The 25340-nt window shown below is 46.2% G+C and overlaps 1 protein-coding gene across 3 annotated transcripts in view; it reads left to right on the top strand.

Annotated features, from left to right (window-relative positions):
- The window catches only part of LOC126183474 (mucin-5AC-like), a 653654-nt gene that overhangs the window by 15510 nt on the left and 612804 nt on the right, over window positions 1–25340 (top strand). For all 3 annotated transcript variants that reach the window (XR_007536753.1, XM_049925492.1, XM_049925491.1), the window contains exon 2: window positions 11402–11486. Coding sequence is in view for 1 of the 3 variants with exons in the window: in XM_049925491.1 (XP_049781448.1) it covers window positions 11431–11486 (56 nt within the window). In the remaining 2 variants the exon portion in view is untranslated. The remainder of the gene's footprint in view (window positions 1–11401; window positions 11487–25340) is intronic.

Raw genomic sequence — 25340 nt, 5'->3', positions numbered from 1 at the left:
GCCTTCCTCCCTCAGAAATGAGTGGAGGAGGCTCGGGCGATACCCTTCTCTTCTCCAAATCGTGAGTGCTACAATGCAGCCTTTACTATGAGGGAGCTAGATCATGCTTTCAGTTCATCCCGATCCTCCGCCCCGGTGCCAAACACCAGCCACATTCAGATGTTGCAGCACCTTTCTCTTGCAGGCAAGCGCTTTCTGCTTAACACGTACAACTGCATCTGGGCACAGGGCACATTTCCCAGCTACTGGCGTGAAGCCACCGTCATACCCATACCTAAGCTTGGTAAGGACAAAAACCTTCCTTCTAACTACCGCCCCATCTCTCTTACCAGCTGTGTTTGCAAGGTGATGGAACATATGATTCATGCCCGGCTGTTATGGTGGCTCAAGTCTCACAATTTACTGACGAATGCACAGTGTGGATTTCGAACGTGGCGTTCTGCAGTTGACCATCTCGTTACTTTGTCCACCCATGTCATGAATAGTTTTCGGCGGAAATCCCAGTGATTGCGGCTGTGGTTTTCAATTTGGAGAAGGCTCACATCACGTGCTGGAGAAGTGGTATCCTCCATACTCTTTACATGTGGGGCTTCTGTGGCCACTTGCCTGTTTCCTTCAGGCACTTTCTGCCTTGTCTGAGCACTTTATCCAGGAAAACGATGTCGCTCAGGGTTCTGTCCTGAGTGGCATTCTCTTTGCTATCCCGATTAACCCTATAATGGCCTGTCTCCTGCTTGGCATCTTCGGCTCCCTTTTTGTTGGCAATTTCACCATCTATTGCATTTCTCCGTGGACCTGTCTCACTGAGCGACATCTTCAGCAATGTATTGATTTTCTTTACTCCTGGATTGGTGATGCCATGTCTGATTGCTATGTTAAGGAGAATGGTGTGTCCTCAGTGTCACATTGTTTGCCATCGCTATCAGTGGCATTTCCCCCACGGTCAGGAGCCCTGTCAAATGCTCTTTGTTTGTGGATGACTTTGCAATCTTCTAATCTTCCTCTGATCTTTCAACGATGAGGCAGCTACAGCTGATCATTAAGAGGCTGGAAACTTGAACCCAGACAACTGGTTTTTGGTTCTCACCAGAGAAGACTAAAAGTGTCAGTTTTAACCGTGCTTGCCAGGGTTTTAATCAGCCAGTGCTTACAATGGGGAACAATATTTTAAGTTTTCAGGACACTGTGCACCTTTTGCGTTTATTATTTGACTCAAAATTAACTTGGCTCCCAACCCTGAAAGATCTATGAACAAAGGGCTTTCAGTCATTGAATATTTTGAAATGCCTTGGCAGAAAAACATGGGGAGCTGACAGGTCCTGCCTCCTGCAGTTTTATAGGGCATTTGTCTGATCACACTTAGACTATGGCAGCATTGTCTACGGATCGGCCCATCCTTCCTACTAGCGGATGTTAGATGCCATCCATCATGAGGGCATTCGGATATCTCCTGGAGCCTTTCGGACCAGCCCAGTTCAGAGTCTGTGTGCAGAAGCTGGTGAACCACCACTCTGGATTTGACGAAGTATGCTTTTGGCTCGACAGGTGCTGGAAATCTCAGCATCACCTGTCATTGGCATTTAGTTCAGTGATCCAACCCACCTTCGAACAACTGTTCAGGAATTGGCCCCAAGCGACAATGATACAGTACAAGAAAACTTGTACTCTAGATTTTGTTTTTACAACTTTGTTTTCATCTATTTTTGGTTCATACCATAGTTTAATCATTATTTATACAGGTGGATCCCAGCAGGAGAATGCTCTTGGTTGTTCTGCTGCTTTCCCTGATAGGGAACAATTTACAAATTATGATGCGGAGTTATATGGCTTTCTGATAACACTGGAGAGGTTGCACAGACATCACCATACGAGTTTTCTTGTCTGTTCAGACTCTCTTAGTGTACTGCAAGCACTTCACCAAATTTATCCGGTAGACATGCTGATTCAGCTCATCCGTGACTCCTTAAATCGGCTCCAACACTGTGGCAAGGAGGTGATCTTTTGCTGGGTACCTGGCCACATTGGGATACAGGATAACGACATGGCCAACAAAGATGCCAAGGAAGCATGTTGGGCAAGGAAGCATGTTGGGATAGTGCTGTACATCAATGTCCCATCCCGTTGCATGCCATCATATCATTTTCTGACAGATGCATCATGCGACTGAATGGTCGCAGGTGACAGACAATAATCTGTGGTCATTCAAATCAACCATAGAGGCTTGGCGTGCTTCATGTCAGCCTCGCCATTGGAAGGAGGTTTTGCTTACCAGACTGCGCATCGGGCATAGCCCTTTCATACTTTGCTTCCTTCTCTGGCAGGAGGATCCATCACTATGTGAAGTTTGTGGCATGCCACTTTCGGTTCAGCATATTGTGGCTGTGTGTGTCTGATATTAGGGCAGCAACTCAGTCTCGCTGGAGATGTGCTCACCATCCTTACAGATACCGATACCAGTGTTACAAGAGGGGTGAAATTTTGTAAACTGTCAGGCCTCATCCCTAAATTGGTGGGGAGGGGCGGCAGACTTTAATGCCCTATAAACTGCTCCGCATGAGGGGACAGCCTTCGTCCCCACCCATGAGATTTGCATGCTGACTTTTCGTCAGGCTGCTGATGACCATGATGTCGACCACCCCCTCAGCCCAAATAATAATAATAATAATAATAATAATAATAATAATAATAATATGTTCTGCCAGTCGTAAAAGGCGACGAAAAGAACAAACCACTAATAGGGCTAACATCCCTTTTAGTGTGATTAGTTGGTTCAGGACAGAACTAATGAAGCCTCGGACAAGCGATGTCATGGTCGGGGATGACGCTTGAACCCTATGCCCGTCCACAATGGTAACGACACTGCTAGCCACACGGAAAAAGATTTAAATCCAAATAGAGGTGTTTTGCAGGACATCCTTCCTGCAACCACTCTAGAAGGAAAACAGACAGAGGATGAGATGGTCAGGTGAAGTTAACCGACACCTTATGTTCTGTTATTACCAAGCAACAAACTTAGGAATCAACACAACTGGATACAGATCACAAGTATACACAACATTTATTACCAGATACCCAGAATTAAAATTTTTAACAGAACAACGACTAGCTGATCAGATTCGTGTAATAATCAAAAATAACAGGATACCCCAGTCAGAATTAGAAAACATCAAACAAGTACAACAAATACGGGAACAAAATAATGTGCAATCAGAAGAAGAAGAAGAAAATACAGTAATGGGAAACATCCCAGAACAAACAAAGAAAGAACACCACGCATCAATTAAACAGTCAGAGGAAAACGAAATCTTAAGACAACCACCAGAACAAGCACAAATAGAACACGAAGTGACACACATGTTAGATATAGAAGAAAAATTTCAGCTGACATATATAGAATACAAAGACACAAATACAGACACAAGACCATTCTTGCGTAGACCACCAAATAACCCACAAGTCGAAACAACAATAAAAACTATCAACACAATCATACACAACAAAATAAATGAAAATACAACTATGGAAGAGTTACAACTACTGATTTATATAGGAGCACTCACTACACTAAATATACACACTAGGCAGAGATCAGAACCAACCAACACACAGAAGAAACCCACAAAACCAGCATGGCAACACAGGCTACAGATCAGAATAGAAAAACTGAGAAAAGACATTGGACAGCTAACACAATTTATAAGAAATGAAATATTGGACAAAAACGAAAAAGGTTAGGTAAAATCTCACAACAAGAAGCGATAGAGCAATTAGATGAAAAGAAGCAGAAATTACAAGCATTGGCCAAACGACTTAGAAGATACAAAAAAAGTGAAAATAGAGGGAAACAAAACCAAACATTCAACACAAACCAAACGAAATTTTACCAGACAATAGATAACACACACATTAAAATAGACAATCCACCAAACATAACAGACATGGAACACTTCTGGAGCAACATATGGTCAAACCCGGTACAACATAAGACACGCACGGTGGATACAAGCAGAAACAGACTCATACAAGATGATACCACAAATACCTGAAGTGATAATTTTGCAACATGAAGTCACCCGAGCAATTAATTCTACGCACAATTGGAAAGCCCCTGGAAATGATAAAATAGCAAATTTCTGGCTAAAGAAGTTCACCTCAACACATTCACACCTAACTAAATTATTTAACAATTACATTGCAGACCCATACACATTCCCTGATACACTTACACAAGGAATAATAATAATAATAATAATAATAATAATAATAATAATAATAATAATAATAATAATAATCATCATCATCTTTACTCCTGGAGCATTGACAGTGACTTTTGCTTTTCCACTGACAAAACCATCTGTATGAATTTCTGGCCACCCAGTTGGTTTCTCCCACTATCTTTACATCTTGGGCGTGTTGCCCTTCCGTTCATTGAAACTACAAAATTCCTGGGGTTCATGCTTGATAGGAAACACTCTTTGTCTTCTCATGTGTCTTATGTTCTGTACTTTGTTCGTCAATGTCATACGTGTCCTCAATGGTACTTCCTGGGGTGCCGATCGAACCACCCTCCTCCATTTGTACCAGTCCCTTATCCATTTGAAACTCGAATATGGGTGCTTTGTTTATGCATTTGCACATCTACCCTTCTTATGCTGTCTCAGCATTATCCAAAATTGTGGCATCCGCTTGGCCACAGATGCGTTTTACTCTAGCCCAGTTGAGAGTCTGTATGCTGAAGCTGCTGAACTACCCCTGTCCTACCCCTGTCCTTCCACTGTGACTTTCTCCTCAGCAGGTATCCATGCCGTTTGTCTGCCACGCGTGAGCACCCATCCTATGCCTCCTCCATCGATGATTTATTTGATTGCCAGTATGGTCCCTCTTCTGTTAGCTCCTGGAGTCCACTTTCAGCACTTGGTACAGCAGCTTAACTTCACACTACCTGCAGCTTTCCTGGTGGGTGTGAACCCTTCACCCTTCGTGAAGTGGCCCATGTTAACCTTGGCCTTCATTCGCTTCTTAAGAACACTGCTCCACCTTCGGTCTATTGCCTTCAGTTTCACGAACTTCGCATGGGACTTTGCATTAGTACGTTTGTGTATACTGATGACTCTTGGACTGACTGTGGGGTCAGGTGTGCCTTCATCATTGGCGCCCGTGTCTTTTGATTTTGGCTTCTGGCACACTGCTCAGTATTTACAGCTGAGCTCTTCTCCCTGTATAAGGCCACAGAGTACATCCGACGACACAACTTTTTCTGTTGTGTCCTCTGCTCAGACTCACTCAGTGGCCTACAAAGTCTATGTGCACTGTACACCGCCCATCCCCTAGTGCAATGGGTCCAGGAAAACTTTCATTTGCTCACTCTTGGTGCAGCCACTGTGTTATTTATGTGGGTTGCTGGTCATGTCGGTCTGCCGGGAAATGAGGCTGCTGCTGCTGCTGCTGCCAAGGCTGCAGTCCTTGTACCTCAGCCTGCTAGTTCCTATCTTCCCTCCTATGATCTCCGTGTTGCCGTCTGTCAGGAGGTGGTGTCCCTTTGGCATCGCCAATGGTTCTCTCTTCACAGGAATAAGCTCCGGCTTATTAAGCCTCTCCCAGCGACTTGGATGACCACCTTTCGGCCCTCCTGCTGGGAGGAGGCCATTTTAACTAGGCTGCTTACTGGGCACTGCCTTTTTAGCCATCATCATTTGATAAGTGGAACTACCCCACCACTTTTTACACATTGACGTATGTTCGTTTTTTAACTTTTCTCTATCTTCGTGTTGGATACTGACTCAGTGCAGTGATCGATTGTGTCCCATTCAATGTCCATCCAGCCTCTCGTACTATTCTCCTCCAGTGTACTGTAATGTTTACTATAGCCACGTTCTAGAATTATAATATCATTTTTGTCTCTACTCTGTAGCTTGTGTTGTATGGCAGGAATCTCATTTTGCAGATGCTCATTTGCACCTGTTCATGGTTTTCAAGCCTTCTACCAGAACTGTGTCGGGACTTTGCAAGCCTCTGGTGGTGTCTGCATGTTGATCCACATGGATGTTGTTAGTTCCTGGATGCTGCGCTGGATCCATTTAGACTCTTCGGTAACAATATGCAATCTTTCGTCTACCCCCAGACCGATTTCCTACACTTTCTGCTTTTCTTACTCTCCTTTGGCAGCTCCCTCCCCATTTGCTTATCCTTGGGGCTTTTAATGCCTGTAACCCTCTGTGGGGTAGTAATACCAACACTGACTAGGGCAGGATCGTGGAAGACATGCTAGCAGGGCTAGGTCTCTGCCTCCTGAACACTGGAACCCCTACATGCTTTATTGTGGCTCACAGCACTTTGTCTGCCATTGATCTTTTCCTCTGTAGTCCTTGATTCCTCCCCTCTATTCACTGGGGAGTTTGTGATGATTTGTGCAACAGCAGTAGTTTCCAGTTGTCTTATCTTTTCTTCAGCATTACTGCCTGGACACCCTCTCAGGTGGGCTTCTGCTAATGCAGATTGGGATGCTTTTCTTAGACTTCCATCCCAACCACTCCATCACACGAGTTGATATGGAATTTGACAGATGCCATCCTCTCGGCAGCTTCTTCGGCAGTTCTTTCTTCCTTGGGTTCTTCCTGACAGAAGACTGTCCCTTGATGGACCCCTGAAATTTCTGCAGCTATTAAAGACCACTTTCATCCCCTCCAATGCTACAAACGGCATCTGTCTCTCGACCATCTCTTGGCCTTCAAGGCTGTGCCTCCTGTTATCTTATTAAACACTAGAAACAGATTTATTGGAAATGCTATATTGCTTTCATAGGCCCCCATACTCCCTCTTTGCTGGTTTGCACAAAGATCTGGCGTATTTTTGGCCACTGTCCTCCTAAAAGTGTCCCACATTTTCCCTGGATGGTGTTAGCATCACCAGCCCATAGTCTGTTGCTGAGCATTTTGCTCAACATTTCACTCAGTCCTCAGTGTCAGTCCACTATTCAGCCACATTCCATCTTCTCAAACACCATCTGGAACAACTCCCTTTATCTTTCATTCTCTTCAAACTGGAGCCTTATAATGCCCCATTTAGTAAGTGGTAATTTGCAGCATCCTTGCTCTCTGCCGCAAATGGCTCCTGGACTGGACAGAGTATACAACCAAATGCTTCGAACACTTATCGGTGGCTAGCCAATGTTATATACTAGCCCTTTTTAACAGTCTCTGGAGCAAGAGGAATTCCCTTCACAATAGCAAGAAAGTGTTGTTATTCCAATTTTGAAAGCTGGTAAACCACCTCTTCAGCCGGACAGCAATGATCTGACCAGTTTAACCATTGACCTCTGCAACTGACTTTGAATGTATGGTGCGATGAAGACTGTATTGGATCCTCGAATCTCAGGACCTTTTGGCTTCGACCCAGTGTGGTTTTTTGCCAAGGCTGCTCTACTGCAGATAATTAAGTCCACCTTGAGTCTGCTATCTGAACAGCTTTTGCCCAGCGTCAACACCCTGTTACATCTCCATAAAGCTTATGATACCACATAGCACCACCACATCCTTGCTACCTTATATAAGTGAGGCCTCTGTGGCTCAGTCCCAGTTTTTTATCTGGAACTTTCTTTTGTGACACACTTTCCAGGTACAATTTGGTACCTCTTATAGTACCTCCTATCTGCAGAAGAATGGATTTCTTCAGGGTTCTGTTTTGAGTGACCCTCTCTTTTTAGTGGCTATCAGTGGTCTGGTGGCAGCTGTGAGGCCTCTTTGTATGCTGATGATTTTTGCATTTATTTCTGTTTGTCCTTGGTGGACATGGCTAAATGCAGAATGCAGACTGCAGACTGCAGGTAGCAATACACAAAGTGCACATGTGGGCTCTCACTCACGCCTTCCATTTTTTGGCTGCCAAGACCTGTGTTATGCATTTTTGACACCACCATACAGTTGATCCTCGTCCAGATCTGTATCTTGATGATGGGATGGCCAGTCCCTCATTGTGGTGGACTCTCATAGTTTTTTGGGACTAGTCTTTGATACCCAGCAGATATGTCTTCTTCACCAGCTAAAGCGGACATGTTGGTCACACCTCATGGCCATTTGATGCCTTGGCAACTGCTCGTCTGGATCATGGGCGTGTCACATATGGCTCGGCATCACTGTCGCCTGTACAGGTGCTGGACTCAGTACACCATTGTGGGGTGCTGCTAACAACTGGTGTCATTCAGACTAGCTCCACAATCAATATCCTAGCAGAAGCTGGGGTCTTATTGTTGCGAGTTCTACATCCACAACAGTTGATTGCTTATGTGTTAAAAGTCCACTGCTCCATGGAGCACCCAAACTACTATCTCATCTTTCCAGGTATGGAGATCCACCTCCCACAATGGCAGTCCAGGTCTGCGGTTTACAATTGCCATCCATATACAGTCCCCCCCTTCCCCTTTTTTTCCAGCTTTCCCTTCTACCACCTCTTCTCTGGGCCAACTCACATACACCTCCATGGTGCATCCCCTGTCCACAGTTCTGTCTTAACCTATCACAAAATCTGAAATGTCCGGATTAGCCTGAGGCCCTCCACCGCCAATTATTCTCCATTCTCAGCATGTTTCGGGATTCAGAAGTAGTATATACTGAAGACTCAATTTTTGTGTCACACTGGCTTTGCTTATGTTCATGCAGGATGTAATAAACTCCGCTCCTTGCTGGATGCCTGCATTGTTTTCACTGTGGAGTTGGTAGGTATCTGTCTTGCTCTTCTTGAGTATATCTGTTACTGCATTGGTGAGCCCTCCCTCACCTGCAGCGACACTCTGAGTCGTTTACAAAGCTCTTGACCAGTGTTATCCTAGCTATACCTTGATCTTGACTGTTCAAGATTCTCTTTTTTTCCCTCAGTGTGGATGCTCAGTCTTTGTCTGGACCCAAGATCATGTTCGGACCCCGGGAAATGAACTCGCTGACAGGCTGGCCAAATAGGCTACCAGCAAGCCCCCTTTTGAGATTGGCTGCCATTCTGGAACTTTGATCAGTATTACACTGTCAACTTCTAAGGATTTGGAATAATGGAGTGGCATACTCTTGACTTCGGTGAATGAACTACAGGCAGTAAAGGAGGTAATGAATATATGGAGGTTATCCATGTAGGCGTCTCACGGCGACTCCACCTTTTACGGGCTTTGCATGATTATACTTGGTTGACTGGTGGTGTTGTATGTTGCAAGGATACGCCACATTGTTGTTGTGGTGACCATTTCATAGTTTTGCTGGAGTGTCCTAACCTTGCCACCCCGCAGTGGACTCTTAATCTTCACGAGTTGCTACCCCTGGTGTTAGTGGATGATGCCTCAGTGACTCACCTGATTTTACAGTTTATTTGTGAAGGGGCTTCTTATCACTCTCTCTAAGGCAGGGCACTTCAGCCTTGTCATCCCCTTGAGAGATTGGCAGGATATACTGTTGCGCTCTCTGCTTAGAACGAACAGTAGCTGTCTGCGCTTGGTGGTCTGCCCCAGCCTTTGTCCTAATTGTTCTTTTGCTCTTCTTCCCCCTTTTAGCACATTCTGTTTGACATTTTCTTCCTCTGGTTTCCTGTGCTTCTGTCGCCCTGTGCATGTTGCTAGTCTTTTCTGGGCATTGTTGGGTGAGGGGCCTCTGGCATATGCTGGGGGGTATGTCCCTTATCGTACTTTTTGACTTTGGGGTCCTCTGGCTGCTCCCTAAATGGGGCACCTTGTGCACCTTTCTTCCTTCCTCCCGTTTTCTTCTTTCCTGATCATTTCTCTTGGTTAGGCCTCGCAGTTTTCTTTCCATAGTACCTTCTATGGTGTATAGTTTTGTTGACTTGCCTGTTTGAGATAACCTTATGGTTTGGTCCCTTTAATCTCATTAAACCAACAAACCTCTCATTCACATTGTTGTCTTAAGCTGTTCTTGATACAAAACTTGTGTACTAAGTGTATGACATTATTGTTATGTTGTGCCATATTCTTTTTATTCTCTCTTTAGTACATCATTTTAGTTCTATTTATAATAATTTTCAGGCTTGTTTTTAATCTGGCTCTATTATGTTCTTTCATTTATTATTGAAGTTTATTTGCACTAGTCGGAAACTGTAAAATATCTGCAATGAAATGAAATGAAATGACTCTGTTCGGGTGTATTCCATTTACCTGTCTACCTTCATTTTCCCTGTTTAAGGACTTGATAACATCAGGGGCTACTGAAAATAACTTTGGTGTATGAATTCGCATTGTCCAACTATTGAAGACCTGAATCTCTTACCATTGTGACAAAGCTCAATTGAAGCAGTAATATTGAAGAATATATTAGTCTGTAGAGTAGTTGTTTCTGAAGGGATGCTTGCACAGATTATGTTGAAACATAGTCACAAGCTTTATGAAAACATTTGATGCCAAAGCAAAGTGGTTATCCAATTCATTGCTATGTTCAGTAATTCTTCCATGGCTTGCTAGTGATTCATTGTGCTGTATCCACTTCTGAAATCAGCTTGTTCCTTTGTTTGATTAAAACCAAGTTTTTCTTAAATTTGGTTGACAGCTTGTGAATATGTTGTACATTATTGTACATTACCAAGAAGAGGCTAATTGGTTAAGATTCTTCTTCTTTTCTTTTTGTCTCCTTTGTTGTGAAGTAGAGGAATCACATAATGTTCCAGTTTTGTAGAGTTGTTTTCCTTCTTAAACATTTTCCCAAGTTCCATGTGATCTACTTTGATTAGTCCCCATAATTCTTTCGAAGATGTCATGAAGGGCTATTTTCCAAACTCTTTGTAGTCACATTTTGCAGCCTGATATAGGCTTTGTACTTTTTAGTAAATGGTTCTTAAAGCTAGTTTGTGTGTGTGTGTGTGTGTGTGTGTGTGTGTGTGTGTGTGTGTGTGTGTGTGTGTGTGTCCACAAGTTTGTGGTGCTTGCGGTTTGCAAGTGACTGTATACTTCCCCAAAGATTGTTTAGTATATGATACTTGTAAGCATGTTAAATAATTTTAAATACATATCAGACTTGTGAATTTTCTTTTGGTGTTTGAGAAAGCTGTGTTGCGGTATTTTAACAAATACATTGAAATTATTTAGTCTAATTAAAATCATCATAATAAGTGTTTTAACATTCCACTCAAAATGTGATATAAATACCTTTCTCCATTGGTCAGTTAACATATATGTGATAAATCCGCAAACTTCCATCCTTAAAATACTTCTGAACAGTTACTATGTTGTCACTGAAACAGTGTTGTACTGAACAGAGAGTAGCATTAAAGATTCATGCAAATAGAACTTTCTGGCTATATTTGTGAAAGCAGGATGAAATAACTATTGAGATGAAATCGGATGCTTCTTAGCACAAATAAATGTGTTCTTGTTGCATACTGGCTTTTTATGCTACTTGCCTCTTCACTTGATTTACAGGCCTGTAAGAACATGCTGCTAGGGAAGACATGGAGCCAAAAGTTAAGCGACTGAAACCGCATATGGCATCTCAGTACCCAGCTGGGTGAGTGGTTACATTATCTTGATTGATTAAGTTATGAAATACTTCATCTGTGAGTAAAGAGAGGTATGTAAGATTTTTTTCATTGAAGTTGAAAGGGTAAAATAAATAACTATGTGGAGAGAGGAAACATCAATTTTTATATCGTATATTCTTTCCATAAAGTAATGGGCAGTAGTTAGAATCTTATTCATGAGGAAAGCGTGAGAAGTCCATGGTGAGACAGTGATAGACTACCTTTTTTAAGTCATTTTTTAAGTCAATAGTGGACTTGCTTTTCCAGTTAGTTTCTGTTTCAGTGCACTTTCTCCAATGGTTTAGGCATGGGGAAATTGTGTTTGTGCTGTGAATCTGGTTCATGTGCAGTATTTCTGTCTATGGCTGCTATAATCTTTCTTGGACTCCTTCGAACGTGGGTGGAGGCGATGTGGAAGACTTGTTTAGTATTCATTAATTACTCTTTTATTCTTTGCATGATAAATAAGAAGAATAATCTCTTTTGCATCCCACAAAACACTGGTTATAAACTGCCAGACAGCATTAATTTCTTGCACACAGTAGTGGACACACATCCAAAGCAACAGGCTGGTGTACGAAAGTGATTAGATTATGTAGGAAATGATTCAAAAATAGCTGATAACTTCAATTTCTCACTTGCTTTTGGCCATGATTCAAGAACTATAATACTAAAAAGGAACAAAACTTTCTCAGTCAATTAATCACATAAAAGTATCGTACTATTTCTGGTGATATGCCTATGACTTCCTCCTTAGGGACTCACATCTTTCCATGAGTACGTGCTTGGCCACCATGAGGTCCCAGTACTTGCAGTACTACTTCTTTCTCCTCTGCCCCCCACCTACCTCTCCCTCTCTCCCTCCGTCCCTCCCCCCCTCCCTCCCTCTCGGGTGGTCTTCTTGGTACTGATTTTGCTTGGATCTGGTTTGTGTACTGGACACTCATTTTCTTACCTTCCTGCCTTCTACAACTTTCCATTATGAACTATTTGGTCCCCTAGTTGGGCTTGACTTGCTACTTCTTTTCTAAATTTTACAGAGTTGCAGGCCGTGCAGTGTGTGTTTCACTTCTCGCGCCTCTCTCTCTTTGCACCCTCCTTTCTTGCAACAGTACTGTGCCCAAATGGTAGCCCCCTGACCACGAAGGGATTGCACGGTTGGTGCCTGAGCTGGAAACTCCCCATGCAAGCCAAGGAATATGTGCCTGTCATGATTGGGGCACAGGGGTGTCAGGCAGCAGTTTACTGGCCAGATAACTGTTGCTGTGGTTGGGTTAGGGGAGCCCTCATTCTCTGTGGGTGGTATCCTGGCACAAGATTTGCACATTATGTGAATTAAACTTTTTCTGCTGGTGGCCGCATAGCCCCAGCAGTCTCTTCTGAAGCTAAGATGTATTACAATGTGGAGAAGTATGACCACAAAATGTTCCCTTGCCTTCTGCTGGTTACACCATGCAAGGAGCATAGAGCTCAGAGATAAGGTGAGAAATGCACAACCAATTCTTGGTTTGTTCTAGAAGAGGTGGGGATTCCTTTTTGTCTACAAAGCCATTGTTCTTTATTGAACACCTCGGATACCTGTTTGGGAAAATGGCAGCAATTTGAAAAACAAAAATTGGCTTTGTTCTGCTTGAAATGCCTCCCCTGCTCAGTCACGGGCACTGCTCACCTGCTACAAGTTGGGTGACATTCCTGTTGCTATAACCCCACATAAAAGTCTGAGTATGGCTCAGGGTATCATTTTCCACTGAGATCTTTTACAAGTTGATGACAAGTCACATGCTAATTTGAAACGACAAGGTGTGCATTTTGTCTGTTGTATCCAGAGGAGACCAAAAGACAACAGAGTGGATACTGGGACCTTCATCATGGCATCTGAAGAGAATTCGTTGCCTAAGGAGGTCAAGATGATAGTGTATCATTTTGATGTCATACTATACAGGGTGTTACAAAAAGGTACAGCCAAACTTTCAGGAAACATTACTCACACACAAATAAAGAAAAGATGTTATGTGGACATGTGTCCGGAAACGCTTAATTTCCATGTTAGAGCTCATTTTAGTTTTATGTACTGTACTTCCTCGATTCACCGCCAGTTGGCCCAATTGAAGGAAGGTAATGTTGACTTCGGTGCTTGTGTTGACATGGAACTCATTGCTCTAGCATCAAGCATATCAGTACGTAGCATCAACAGGTTAGTGTTTATCACGAACGTGGTTTTGCAGTCAGTGCAATGTTTACAAATGTGGAGTTGGCAGATGCCCATTTGATGTATGGATTAGCACGGGGCAATAGCCATGGCGCGGTACGTTTGTATCGAGACAGATTTCCAGAACGAAGGTGTCCTGACAGGAAGACATTCAAAGCAATTGATCGGCGTCTTAGGGAGCACGGAACATTCCAGCCTATGACTCGTGACTGGGGAAGACTTAGAACGACGAGGACACCTGCAATGGACGAGGCAATTCTTCGTGCAGTTAGCGATAACGCTAATGTCGGCGTCAGAGAAGTTGCTGCTGTACAAGGTAACGTTGACCATGTCACTGTATGGAGAGTCCTACAGGAGAACCAGTTGTTTCTGTACCATGTACAGCATGTGCAGGCACTATCAGCAGCTGATTGGCCTCCACGGGTACACTTCTGCGAATGGTTCATCCAACAATGTGTCAATCCTCATTTCAGTGCAAATGTTCTCTTTACGGATGAGGCTTAATTCCAATGTGATCAAATTGTAAATTTTCACAATCAACATGTGTGGGCTGACGAGAATCTGCATGTAATTGTGCAATCACGTCATCAACACAGATTTTCTGTGAAGGTTTGGGCAGGCATTGTCGGTAATGTCTTGATTGGGCCCCATGTTCTTCCACCTACGTTCAATGGAGCATGTTATCATGATTTCATACAGGATACTCTACCTGTGCTGCTAGAACATGTGCCTTTACAAGTACAACACAACATGTGGTTCATGCACGATGGAGCTCCTGCACATTTCAGTCGAAGTGTTCGTACGCTTCTCAACAACAGATTCGGTGATCGATGGATTGGTAGAGGCGGACCAATTCCATGGCCTTCACGCTCTCCTGACCTCAACCCTCTTGACTTTCATTTATGGGGGCATTTTGAAAGCTCTTGTCTACACAACCTCGGTACCAAATGTAAAGACTCTTCGTGCTCGTATTGTGGACGGCTGTGATACAATACGCCATTCTCCAGGGCTGCATCAGTGCATCGGGGATCCCATGCGACGGAGGGTGGATGCATGTATCCTGAGGTAATAAAATGAGCTCTTAACATGGAAAGTAAGCATTTCCGGACACACAACATATTTTCTTTCTTTAAGTGTGAGGAATGTTTCCTGAAAGTTTGGCCGTACCTTTTTGTAGCACAGTGTATATTCCTCCTTCCATGTGGTGCTACAAATGCATGCAATTTTGACACATGCCTTTGTGTTGCAACAGTAGCCCCATCTGTAGGGATTTGGCCATCAGTTGCACACAAACACTTCTTGTGCCCCTGACCCATCTATGTCAACTCTGGGAAGCACAATTCCCTCTGTTCACTAGACTGCACTGATTTCAAACAAGAAAAGAAAATTCAGGCATAAAGGACCCTTGACCACTTCACATATCAAGAGGCCAAAAAGAAATATGATTGCCTATTTTACACGTATGACGACGATGTATGCTACTGCTACGATGATGTCTTCTTTATTGACTGTGCCATCACACTCAGTATCTTCAACAAATTGCCCTCTGGGCCACTGGACTACATCCGCTTCCCCGGTGGTTCATCCTCATTCTGCTTCCTCCACAGCCCCTTTGGGATTGTCGACACACTATCCACCGTCAGTCCTCAACCTCCAGCTGGAGAAGCAATGCCCTTCTCCTGCACCCTTTACCAGTAAGGTGTCCCTTGGGTCACTCCCTTTCTGGGACTCAGCTGACCTGCAACTGGATGCCAGCCGATAACTAAAGGTGCCATAGGTTGCAGGTTGTAGGACTTTGCATTCCTCCTTTGTCCCAGAATCCGGGGCAGACAATCCCTCATAGAAGTCTTAAATAATCTAAGGACAAGAATTGGTCCACCCTCCCCCCACCCCAAGGAGCTCACCGCTCTTTGGTGTTTACGTGTTTGGATACTATGGGCCCCAGTCTTTTTAGCACCTCTTCCTTTTCCGTGCTGCGTGTCTATCCTTCTGCTATTCTTTTTTTACCTTCATTGGGGAACACATCTGGGATATTTTTGGTAATGTGTTCTGAGGTTTTGTAGCTTGACATCAGAACAGCCCCTCATCTGTTTTCCCCATCTCCTACCCTTCCTCCACTTCAGCATTTGAGGTTCCTCTGTTTCTTCTTCCTCCTTTTGCATCCCTGAAGACCGATCCATGTGTTTGACTCGGTAACACGTAATTCCCTGCCACGGGTTGACAGGTAGCGTTTGCATGTACCCCCGGTACAGATCAGGCTGAGGGAGGGATGATAGCCTGAGTTGTTACCTTCCCAAATTGCCAGTTGGTCTCCTCTGTGAGGAGTTCAGGAGATGTGAACTGAGGTGTGAATAATCATGTAAGACATGTGATCCTCCCCCCTCTGAAGAGTAGCCCCCAGTTGGAAGGAGCCCCTCATTGGATATGTTGGCAATTGTGGGGCATTTTTTCACAATGAGCCAATCACCATCTCAGTCTACGTCTACTAAACATTAACGGAATGAGGCTAGAGATTCAAAGAATCTCCCAGCTGCATCTCAGTTCCTCGTGGTATCACATACTGAAGAGAGGCAGTTCTTTGCTATGGTTAATCCGTTTATTATTCAAAAAGGTGTTGATACAATTTTAGGCCGTGTGAAAACCTGCTCTCATTTACATAATGGATGGAACTTTGCTTCTGGAGACCAATGGTGATTTTCAAGCCCAACGACTGCTTACAGCTATCCTGTTTGTGTCGAGGCTCACTGAATGTTGAATTCTTCATGTGGTGTTATTTACACTCAGCTGCTTGATGGTCCGACCAAGGGAGAAATCCAAACTTGCCTCTCTGATGAGGGTGTCACTGCAGTCCATCGGGGAATGAAACAGGTTGATGCAACTCAGGTGCCTACACGCCCTATTTATCTCACATTTGATTGCATAGTGCTTCCATCAAAGAAGGCTATGAAGTAATCACAGTCCGACCATACATTCCAAATCCAATGTGTTGCTAGCAGTGTCAACATTACAGCCTCACTCAAGAGTTCTGTCAAAACGCGACCAAATGTCTTACTTGCAGTAGGGTTGCTCACCAGGGTGATTGCGCGTCTACTTCTCTCCGCTGTGCCAGTGGCAATGATGAGCATCCAGCCTCATCCCAAGAATGTTCCATGTATCTCGATGAGCGGGCCGTCCGGGAGTCCTGGGTGAAAGGAAAAGTATCATACGCTGTCACTTGCAAGTTGTTGGCTAATCGAAAGCCCTGAATTTTACCGTCTAGCACTTACAGTATCATTCTTGTTATGCCTCGCTCCACGAAGGACGTGGCCATGCAGACTTGGAACCTCAGACTCAGCACTGCAGTTGTAAAATCGCCCAGTATCATGATAGCAACCCCATCTCCTCATCTAGCTGTGCAACAAGCCCCCAAATATTCATCTCCAGTGGCGAAATCACCTGCTGCACAAGTGGCAGGCCAAAAAGGACAAAAGGAACACTCCCACGAAGACTTCTATGTCCCTCCAGCCAACAAACATATGATTCCCCATCTGCCATCTGCAAAGGCCGTAAGAAATCAAAGAAAGGCAAACGGCCTTCTTCTTCCCTGACTCGGAGATCCTCTTCAGTGGTGTCACCATGTGATACCCTGACCAATCCAACCTCTATTTCACCGGAGCGCACCGCATACCATTTTTCTGCCCTGGAATCTGCAGCCCTACACAGAGAGAATGCCGATGCCTCCCTAGATCTCATTGAACAGGATCCTCCAGTCTTTGCACCTTGTAGAAGTGAGTCTTTGAAAGCCGAGACTTGGCGGCCACCAAGGTGGCAACCCTTCATTTGTTCTCTCCTCCCCTCTCCCTGTTAAGAGTCCTCTCCAATGGAACTTTCGCGGAATTTGATCTAACAAGGAGGAATTAGAACTGCTCTTGGAATTGCAGCATCCACTTGTTTCCTGCCTCCAAGACTGCTTTTGACCTCGCGCATTTCCTTCTGGTCAGCTTTGATTCCCCCCCCCTCCCCCCTCCCTTCATCCCTCATCCCTGAGGCAAGGATGGCACTCTGTCTCTCTGGGGAGTCATGCTGCTCATTGCTCTTCCAGGATGATGTCAATAGCCAAACCATCTCCGTGAACACTCACCTGCAAGCTGTTGCAGTCCTCCTTATCCTTCCTCACTTCAACTTTTGTCTTTGGAATGTCTACATCCCTCCATCCTGAGCATTGTTCTCTTTGCTGTAGCCAATAACTCTCTTATGGCCTGCCTCCCGCCAGGCATCTCCAGTTCCATTTTCATCTATGACTTAGCGATCTATTGCAGTTTTCCGCAGACTTGTCCTTTTGAGTGGCGTCTTCAGCAATGTCTCTATCATCTTTACTCATGGAGTATTGACAATAGATTTTGCTTGTCCACTAACAAAACAGTTTGTATGAATTTCTGGTGGCGGAATCAGTTTCTTCCACTGCCTTTACATCTGAGCCTGTTGCTTTTCCGCTCACTGAAACTACAAAATTTCTGGGGCTCATGCTTGATAGAAAACTTTCTTGATCCTCCCATGTGTCTTACCTGGCCACATGCTGCATCCATTCTCTCAATGCCCTACATGTTCTAAGCGGTACATCCAAGGGAGCAGATTGGACCACCCTCCTCCGTTTGTACTGATTCCTTGTCTTTTGAAACTAGACTGTGGGTGTTTCGTTTATTCATCTACATGTCTGGCCATCGTATGTAGTCTTCATACAATCCACCATCATGGAAATCATTTTGCCACAGGCACCCTTTACACTAGCCTCGTTGTGAGGCTGTACAGAACCTGGTGAAATACTGTTGTCGTACTGGCATGCTGTTCTCATTAGCAGATATGCAAGCTGTTTGTGTGCCATGCCTGGCCACCCATCCTATGCCTCCTCCTTGGATGACTCCATTGAGTGCCAGTATGAGGCGCGTCGTCCTTCTCTGTTACCTCCCGGAGTTTGCTTTCGGCTATTGCTCCATCAGCTTAATCTTAGGGTACCTGTCATGTTCCCAATGGGTGCAAACCCTTCACCACCTTAGCTTCATTTGGCAGCTCGTGTTCACCTTGGACTTCAGCCGCTTCCTGAGGAAGCTACTCCAGATTCTGTTGCACTAAGATTCTCAACCTTTGCACACAACTTAGTGACAGAATGTATGTGTACACTGATAGCTCTAAGACCGACTGAGGTGTCTGATGTGCATTCATCATTGGAACCAATCATTTTCAGTATCGGCTTCCAGAACACTGCTCAGTATTTACATCAGAGCTCTTCGCCCTATATCAGGCCACCCAGTATACCCAGCGACACAGGCTTTTTAATTGTGTTGTATGTTTCAATTCTCTCTGTGCCCTTAAGAGCCTCTGTGTGATTGGTTGGTTTGTTGATTGATTTGGGGTGGGGGACCAAACAGGGAGGTCCTTGGTCCCATCAGATTAGGGAAGGAAGTTGGCCATGCCATTTCAAAGGAACCATCACGGCGCTTGCCTGAAGCAATTAAGGGAACTCACAGAGAATCTAAATGAGGAGGGATGGACGCGGGTTTGAACCATTATACTCCTGAATGCGAGTCCAGTGTGCTAACCACTGTGCCACCTTGCGCTGTGCATCTGTGTGCTGTACACAGTCCATCCCTTAGTGCAACAGGTCAAAGAAAGCTTCCATTTGTCTGCTGTTGAGGGAGCCACTGTGATGCTCGTGTGGGTTCCTGGTCACGTTGGTCTGACGGAAAATGAGGCTGCTGACGCTGCTGCAAAGGCTGCAGTCCTCCTACCTGCGTCCGCTAGCTCTTCCATCCCTTCAGATGATCTCCATGTTGCCATCTGTTGGCAGGTAGTGTTACGTTGGCATCACCACTGATCTTTTCTTCACAGAAACAAGCTCTGGGGAATTAAACCTCTCCCAGTGGCTTAAGTGACCTCGGCCCACTCACCACGAGGTGGTTATTTTAGCTAGGTTGTGTATTGGGTGTTGTTTTAGCCGTCGCCATTTGCTAAGTGGTGATCCCCCGCAACTTAGTGCTCATTATCATCAGTCCTTGGCGGATCGCCATTTCCTGACCAAATGTCTTCTTTCAAATCGATTACATTCTCATATGTGGTTGCTGTCTTGAGTTATTAGCTGGCTGTCGACCTCGTTTTACTTTTTGTCATAGTACCAATATGGCAAAGGACATTTAATCTTTAGTTCTGGACCTTTGCTGTCTTGACGGAGTATTTTGTGGACCTTTCGCCAAGACAATGTCCTTGTTCTTGGATCTCTCTACTTCGGTCAGTTGGGCTTAATGTTTAGTCGCTTTTAACGCCTTTTTTAGATTAGTGTTCTAATGTTATGACATGGGTGGTTACGACCTCAGTTCTTTTTGCGCCCCAAAACAAAACAAAAAGTCCTCCAAAAAGAGGGTGATTCTGGTGCCATTTCATTATGATTTAGAACAAATGTGTATTGATGCTGTATCTTCACAACCAGTGGCAGCAGCTGGGCCTCAGGCATGACCTGCCTCCTTGCTGTCTTGATGCCCGTACAGGATACTAAGAGCGTGATCCTCCAGTGGAACTGTAGCATTTTTTCTGCCAGTTGGCTTGAACTATGATGTCTTTCATGTTTTTCCTCTGTGTTTTGTGTCGCTCTCCAGAAAAATTGTATAACCAGCAATGCTGAATCCTACCATCCACAGCTATCAAGGCTATTTTAACACTCTGCCGTCTGCACGTCTTGTACAGATTTATTCTATTCGTGCCGCCAGCGCTAATTTGGATTACTTGGCTTGTTGCCATCTGTTCTTCACATTATCGGGAGATTATAAGTTGTGAAGTTTAACTAATCTCATTGCTAGTTCTCATAATTTCTCAACTCTGTTCCCCTGCTTTCCTGAAATTTCAAAGATGTACATATGTAAATAAATACAAAATTTGTCTCATATCTTTGTTTATTTGCATTGTCTTTGTACTTAGTATTTCCCTTTCATATGATATGCAGCAAAACAGTCCAAGATGTAATGCAACTCCACAAGACTTGCACATTAAGGTGTTTTTTTTTTTTTTTGGGGGGGGGGGGGGGGGGGGGAGTCACACACATACATGGCAGTTTCTTCATTTTTGTTTATTTGTTTCAGAAATAAGTATTTGTTGATGTTGTTTTATGTGACCGGAAGTCTGTCAACTGGATCATGATGAGACATAGGTGATGTAGTGGCAACCTCCAAGTTTTGCTTCCCCCTGCGGGTTCGGGGGTTAGAATAGGCCCGCGGTATTCCTGCCTGTCGTAAGAGGCGACTAAAAGGAGTCTCACATGTTTCGGCCTTGTGATGGTCCCCTCTCGGGTTTGACCTCCATCTTTCTAAATTATTCCGAAGAGCGAGCCATTTGGCGAAGGGCGCCTTACGTGGTGCACTGTATCCGTCGTGCATTGAGACCTTTAGCCGGCTTTTTCGTCGTTGCAATGGTGTCCCGCTCGTTTTCCATCTCTTGGGCGAGGATAAGTCCCTGGGTGCGATTCCCACGCTGCACTCTGCAGTGTTTCTTTTAACTGCGACGACGACCTTGGACAGTTTTGCACCTAAGATCCAGCACGGTAGCCAGTCCATTGTGGTGGGGCCGCCATGTACCCTCTTGGTTGTAGCCCCCTGACAACACAGGGATCGCTCTACTGATGCCTGTGCCGTTAACTCCCCACGTATGCCAAGGAGTAGATGCCCGTCTCCCTGGGGCATCAGGACTCCCAGCAATGGACATCCTGCCAGGTGGCTATTGCTGCGGCTGGGTGGCGCCCGTGGGGAGGGCCCTTGGTCGGAGTAGGTGGCATCAGGGCGGATGACCCGCAATGAAGCGTGGTACATCATCTCTCGCTGGCGGCCAGCCGCCAGCAGTCTCTAAGCGTTCTCGGGCTCAATTTAATGCTGAAAAGTACAATCCGAAAACGTTCCCCTCTCTGGCCACGCCGTGGGAGGAGCGTAAGTCTCAGGATGGAGGTAATAGTTATTTGCCCCGATTCTTAGTTTGTACGAGAGCTGATGGGGAGTCTTTTCTCTCCACAAAGCCTCAGTTCTTCGTCGAGCATTTAGAGGACAAGTTTGGGGAGGTGGAGGGCTTGTCAAAAATGCGCTCTGGATCGGTCCTGATCCAAACGGCATCCTCTGCCCAGTCACGACGGTTGCTTGCTTGTGACAAGTTGGGGGATTTTGCTGTTATGATCACGCCGCATAAGAGTTTAAATATGGTTCAGGGAGTCATTTACCATTAGGACCTTCTTTTGCAGTCTGATGACGAGCTGCGCGCCAACTTAGTGCGCCGGGGTGTACATTTCGTCCGGCGCGTTCATCGGGGTCCGAAGGAAAATCAGATAGCTACCGGTGCCTTCATCCTGGCCTTCGAGGGCGATACGTTACCGGAAAAGGTCAAGGTGATGGTCTACCGATGTGACGTCAGGCCCTATATTCCTCCCCCGATGCGGTGCTTCAAGTGCTGGAAGTTCGGCCATATGTCTTCCCGCTGCACTTCCAGCCTCACATGTCGAGATTGCGGACGCCCGTCTCATCCCAATACTCCATGTGCCCCGCCTCCCATCTGTGTCAACTGCGGAGAGCACCATTCACCTTGCTCGCCTGACTGCAAAGTCTTTCAGAAAGAGCGCAAAATTATGGAATATAAGACCCTGGACCGGCTGACCTATACTGAGGCCAAAAGGAAATATGACAGACTCCATCCTGTGAGAATGACATCTTCTTATGCAGCTGCTACGACAACTGTGCTAGCCCCATCAGTTTCGAGACTTCCAGCCAGCTCGATAAGCAGTAAGCCTCCTCCTGCCCCCTTGCCTGTGGGGGGCTCTACCCAACCGGTTGCTCCTGCACCACCTACCTCAGGAGCAACCTCCTCCCACCCGTCGGGGACGTCCGTCCCCGCTTCTCAGCCGGAGAAGCGTCTAACTTCTTCGGCTACTCTCGCCCGTAAGAGTTCCCTTGGGACCCTCCCTTCCCAGGGTTCCACCAGCGGGAAGGATGACGGCCGCCAGTGGCATAAGTCCTCACCAGCGGCCGGGCATAGGGCTTCACGATCCTCCTCTGTCCCGGAGACTGAATCGGTGAAGCCTTCCCAGCCGGTGCAACCCAAGGTTCAGCGAGAGAAGTCCAAGAGGAAGACCTCTAAGGCCAAAGAACTTGCGGTGGCGCCAACCCCACCGCACCTTTCGCGCTCTGCGTCTGAGGATGCAGTCGAGATTCTAGCGTCCGCTGAGGACCTTGATCTCGCTGGTCCCTCAGACGCCATGGATGCCTCTCGTACGGGTACTGAATCGGTGGCAGTGAGTGAACAAGCGGCATAAATTGCCTTCCCAGTCCTTTCACGCCTTTCTCAGCCATGGACAATATCATCCTCCAGTGGAACTGCGGCGGTTTTTTCCACCATCTAGCTGAGCTCCAACAACTTATCAGCCTTCACCCTTTCTTCTGCATTGCTCTTCAGGAAACTTGGTTTCCAGCAATGCGAACCCCCACCCTCCGTGGCTATCGGGGTTATTATAAGAACCGGGCAGCATATGAAAGGGTGTCGGGTGGCGTCTGCCTCTATGTCCTTCACACTCTGCACAGCGAGTCTGTCACTCTCCACACACCTTTAGAGGCTGTCGCTGTTCGGGTGTTACCGTCTGCAGTCTTTACCTTCCACCGGATGGTGATGTCTCGCAGCATGTCCTGGCTGCGCTGATATCCCAATTGCTGCCACCTTTCTTGCTATTGGGCGACTTCAACGCCCATAACCCTCTGTGGGGTGGGTCAGTGGCAACAGGTCGAGGCGCCATCGTTGAGCATTTATTGTCGCAGCTCGATCTCTCGATTTTAAATGATGGTGCCTTCACACACTTCAGTGTGGCGCATGGCACATACTCCGCCATTGACCTTTCAATATGTAGCCCTAGCCTCTTACCGTCTGTCCAATGGAGTGTGCATGACGACCTGTGTGGTAGTGACCACTTTCCGATCTTTCTGTCACTACCACAGCGTCACTCTTCTGAGCGCCCTAGCAGATGGGTTATGAATAAGGCTGACTGGGACTTGTTCTCCTCCACTGCCGCTCTTGAGTCTCTCTCTAATGACGACATTGATGCGGTGGTTCAATCGGTCACCACCGGCATCGTTACTGCCGCCGAATCTGCCATTCCCCGTTCTTCTGGGTCCCCTCGGCGGAAGGCTGTGCCTTGGTGGTCGCCTGAGATCGCTGAAGCGATTAAAGATCGCCGGCGGGTGCTCCAGCATCACAAGCGACATCCCTCCTTAGACCACCTTATCGCCTTCAAACGGCTGCGTGTGCGGGCCCGCCTCCTTATCCGCCAAGGCAAGAAGGAGTGCTGGGAGCGGTATGTGTCCACCATTGGCCTCCATGTCACTCCTTCGCAGGTCTGGGCCAAGATTCGACGCGTCTACGGCTATCGGACACCTGCCAGCGTCCCTGCGCTCTCACTGAATGGAGCAGTTTGTACTGACTCCGACGTCATTGCCAATCGCTTAGCAGAGCATTTTGCTATGAGTTCCGCTTCTGCGAATTACCCCCAGGCCTTCCGCTCCATTAAAGAGCGGATGGAACGTCGGAGCCTTTCGTTTCGCACCAACCACCCAGAATCTTACAATGCTCCATTCAGTGAGTGGGAATTTCGCAGTGCCCTAGCTGCTTGCCCTGATACCGCTCCTGGGCCAGATGGCATCCACTGTCAGATGCTGAAACACCTTTCAGTGGACTGCCAGCGGCGCCTTCTCGATCTTTACAACCGTCTTTGGGTCGAGGGGGTGTTTCCGTCGCAATGGCGGGAAGGCGTTGTCATCCCCGTTTTGAAACCTGGAAAGACCCCTCTGGAGGTGGACAGCTACCGCCCCATTAGCCTCACCAACGTTCTTTGTAAGCTTCTCGAACGGATGGTGAGCCGGCGCTTAAATTGGGTACTGGAGTCTCGGGGCCTTCTGGCTCCGTCTCAGGGTGGGTTCCGGAAAGGCCGCTCCGCCGCCGACAATCTGGTGAGCCTGGAGTCGGCCATCCGTACTGCCTTTTCCCGCCGTCAGCACCTGGTCGCTGTCTTTTTCGACATGCGGAAGGCGTACGATACGACATGGCGTCATCACATCCTTTCTACGCTTCATGGATGGGGTCTTCGGGGCCCTCTGCAGATCTTTATCCGCAATTTCCTGTCGTATCGTACCTTCCGCATGCAAGTCGCAGCCTCCTATAGTTCCACCCACGTCCAGGAGAACGGTGTGCCACAGGGTTCTGTTTTAAGTGTCTGCCTGTTTTTAATAGCCATTAACGGGCTCGCTGCGGCCGTGGGAAATTCTGTCTCTGCTTCCTTGTATGCTGACGACTTCTGCCTTTATTACAGCTCTACTGGCATTGCAGCTGTTGAACGTCAGCTACAGGGTGCTATCCGTAAGGCGCAGTCTTGGGCTGTAGCGCATGGGTTTCAGTTTTCGGCAGCCAAGACCCACGTTATGCATTTCTGCCGGCGCCGAACAGTCCATCCTGAACCGCGGCTTTATCTTGCTGACAAACTCCTTGCTGTGGTGGAGACCCACAGGTTTTTGGGGGTGGTTTTCGATGCCCGATTGACTTGGCTGCCTCATATCCAGCAGCTTAAACAGACGTGTTGGTGGCATCTAAA

Source organism: Schistocerca cancellata, chromosome 4 (assembly GCF_023864275.1).
Source record: "Schistocerca cancellata isolate TAMUIC-IGC-003103 chromosome 4, iqSchCanc2.1, whole genome shotgun sequence".
Taxonomy (NCBI): Eukaryota; Metazoa; Arthropoda; class Insecta; order Orthoptera; family Acrididae; genus Schistocerca; species Schistocerca cancellata.
This window is presented reverse-complemented; position numbering and strand designations above follow the sequence as displayed.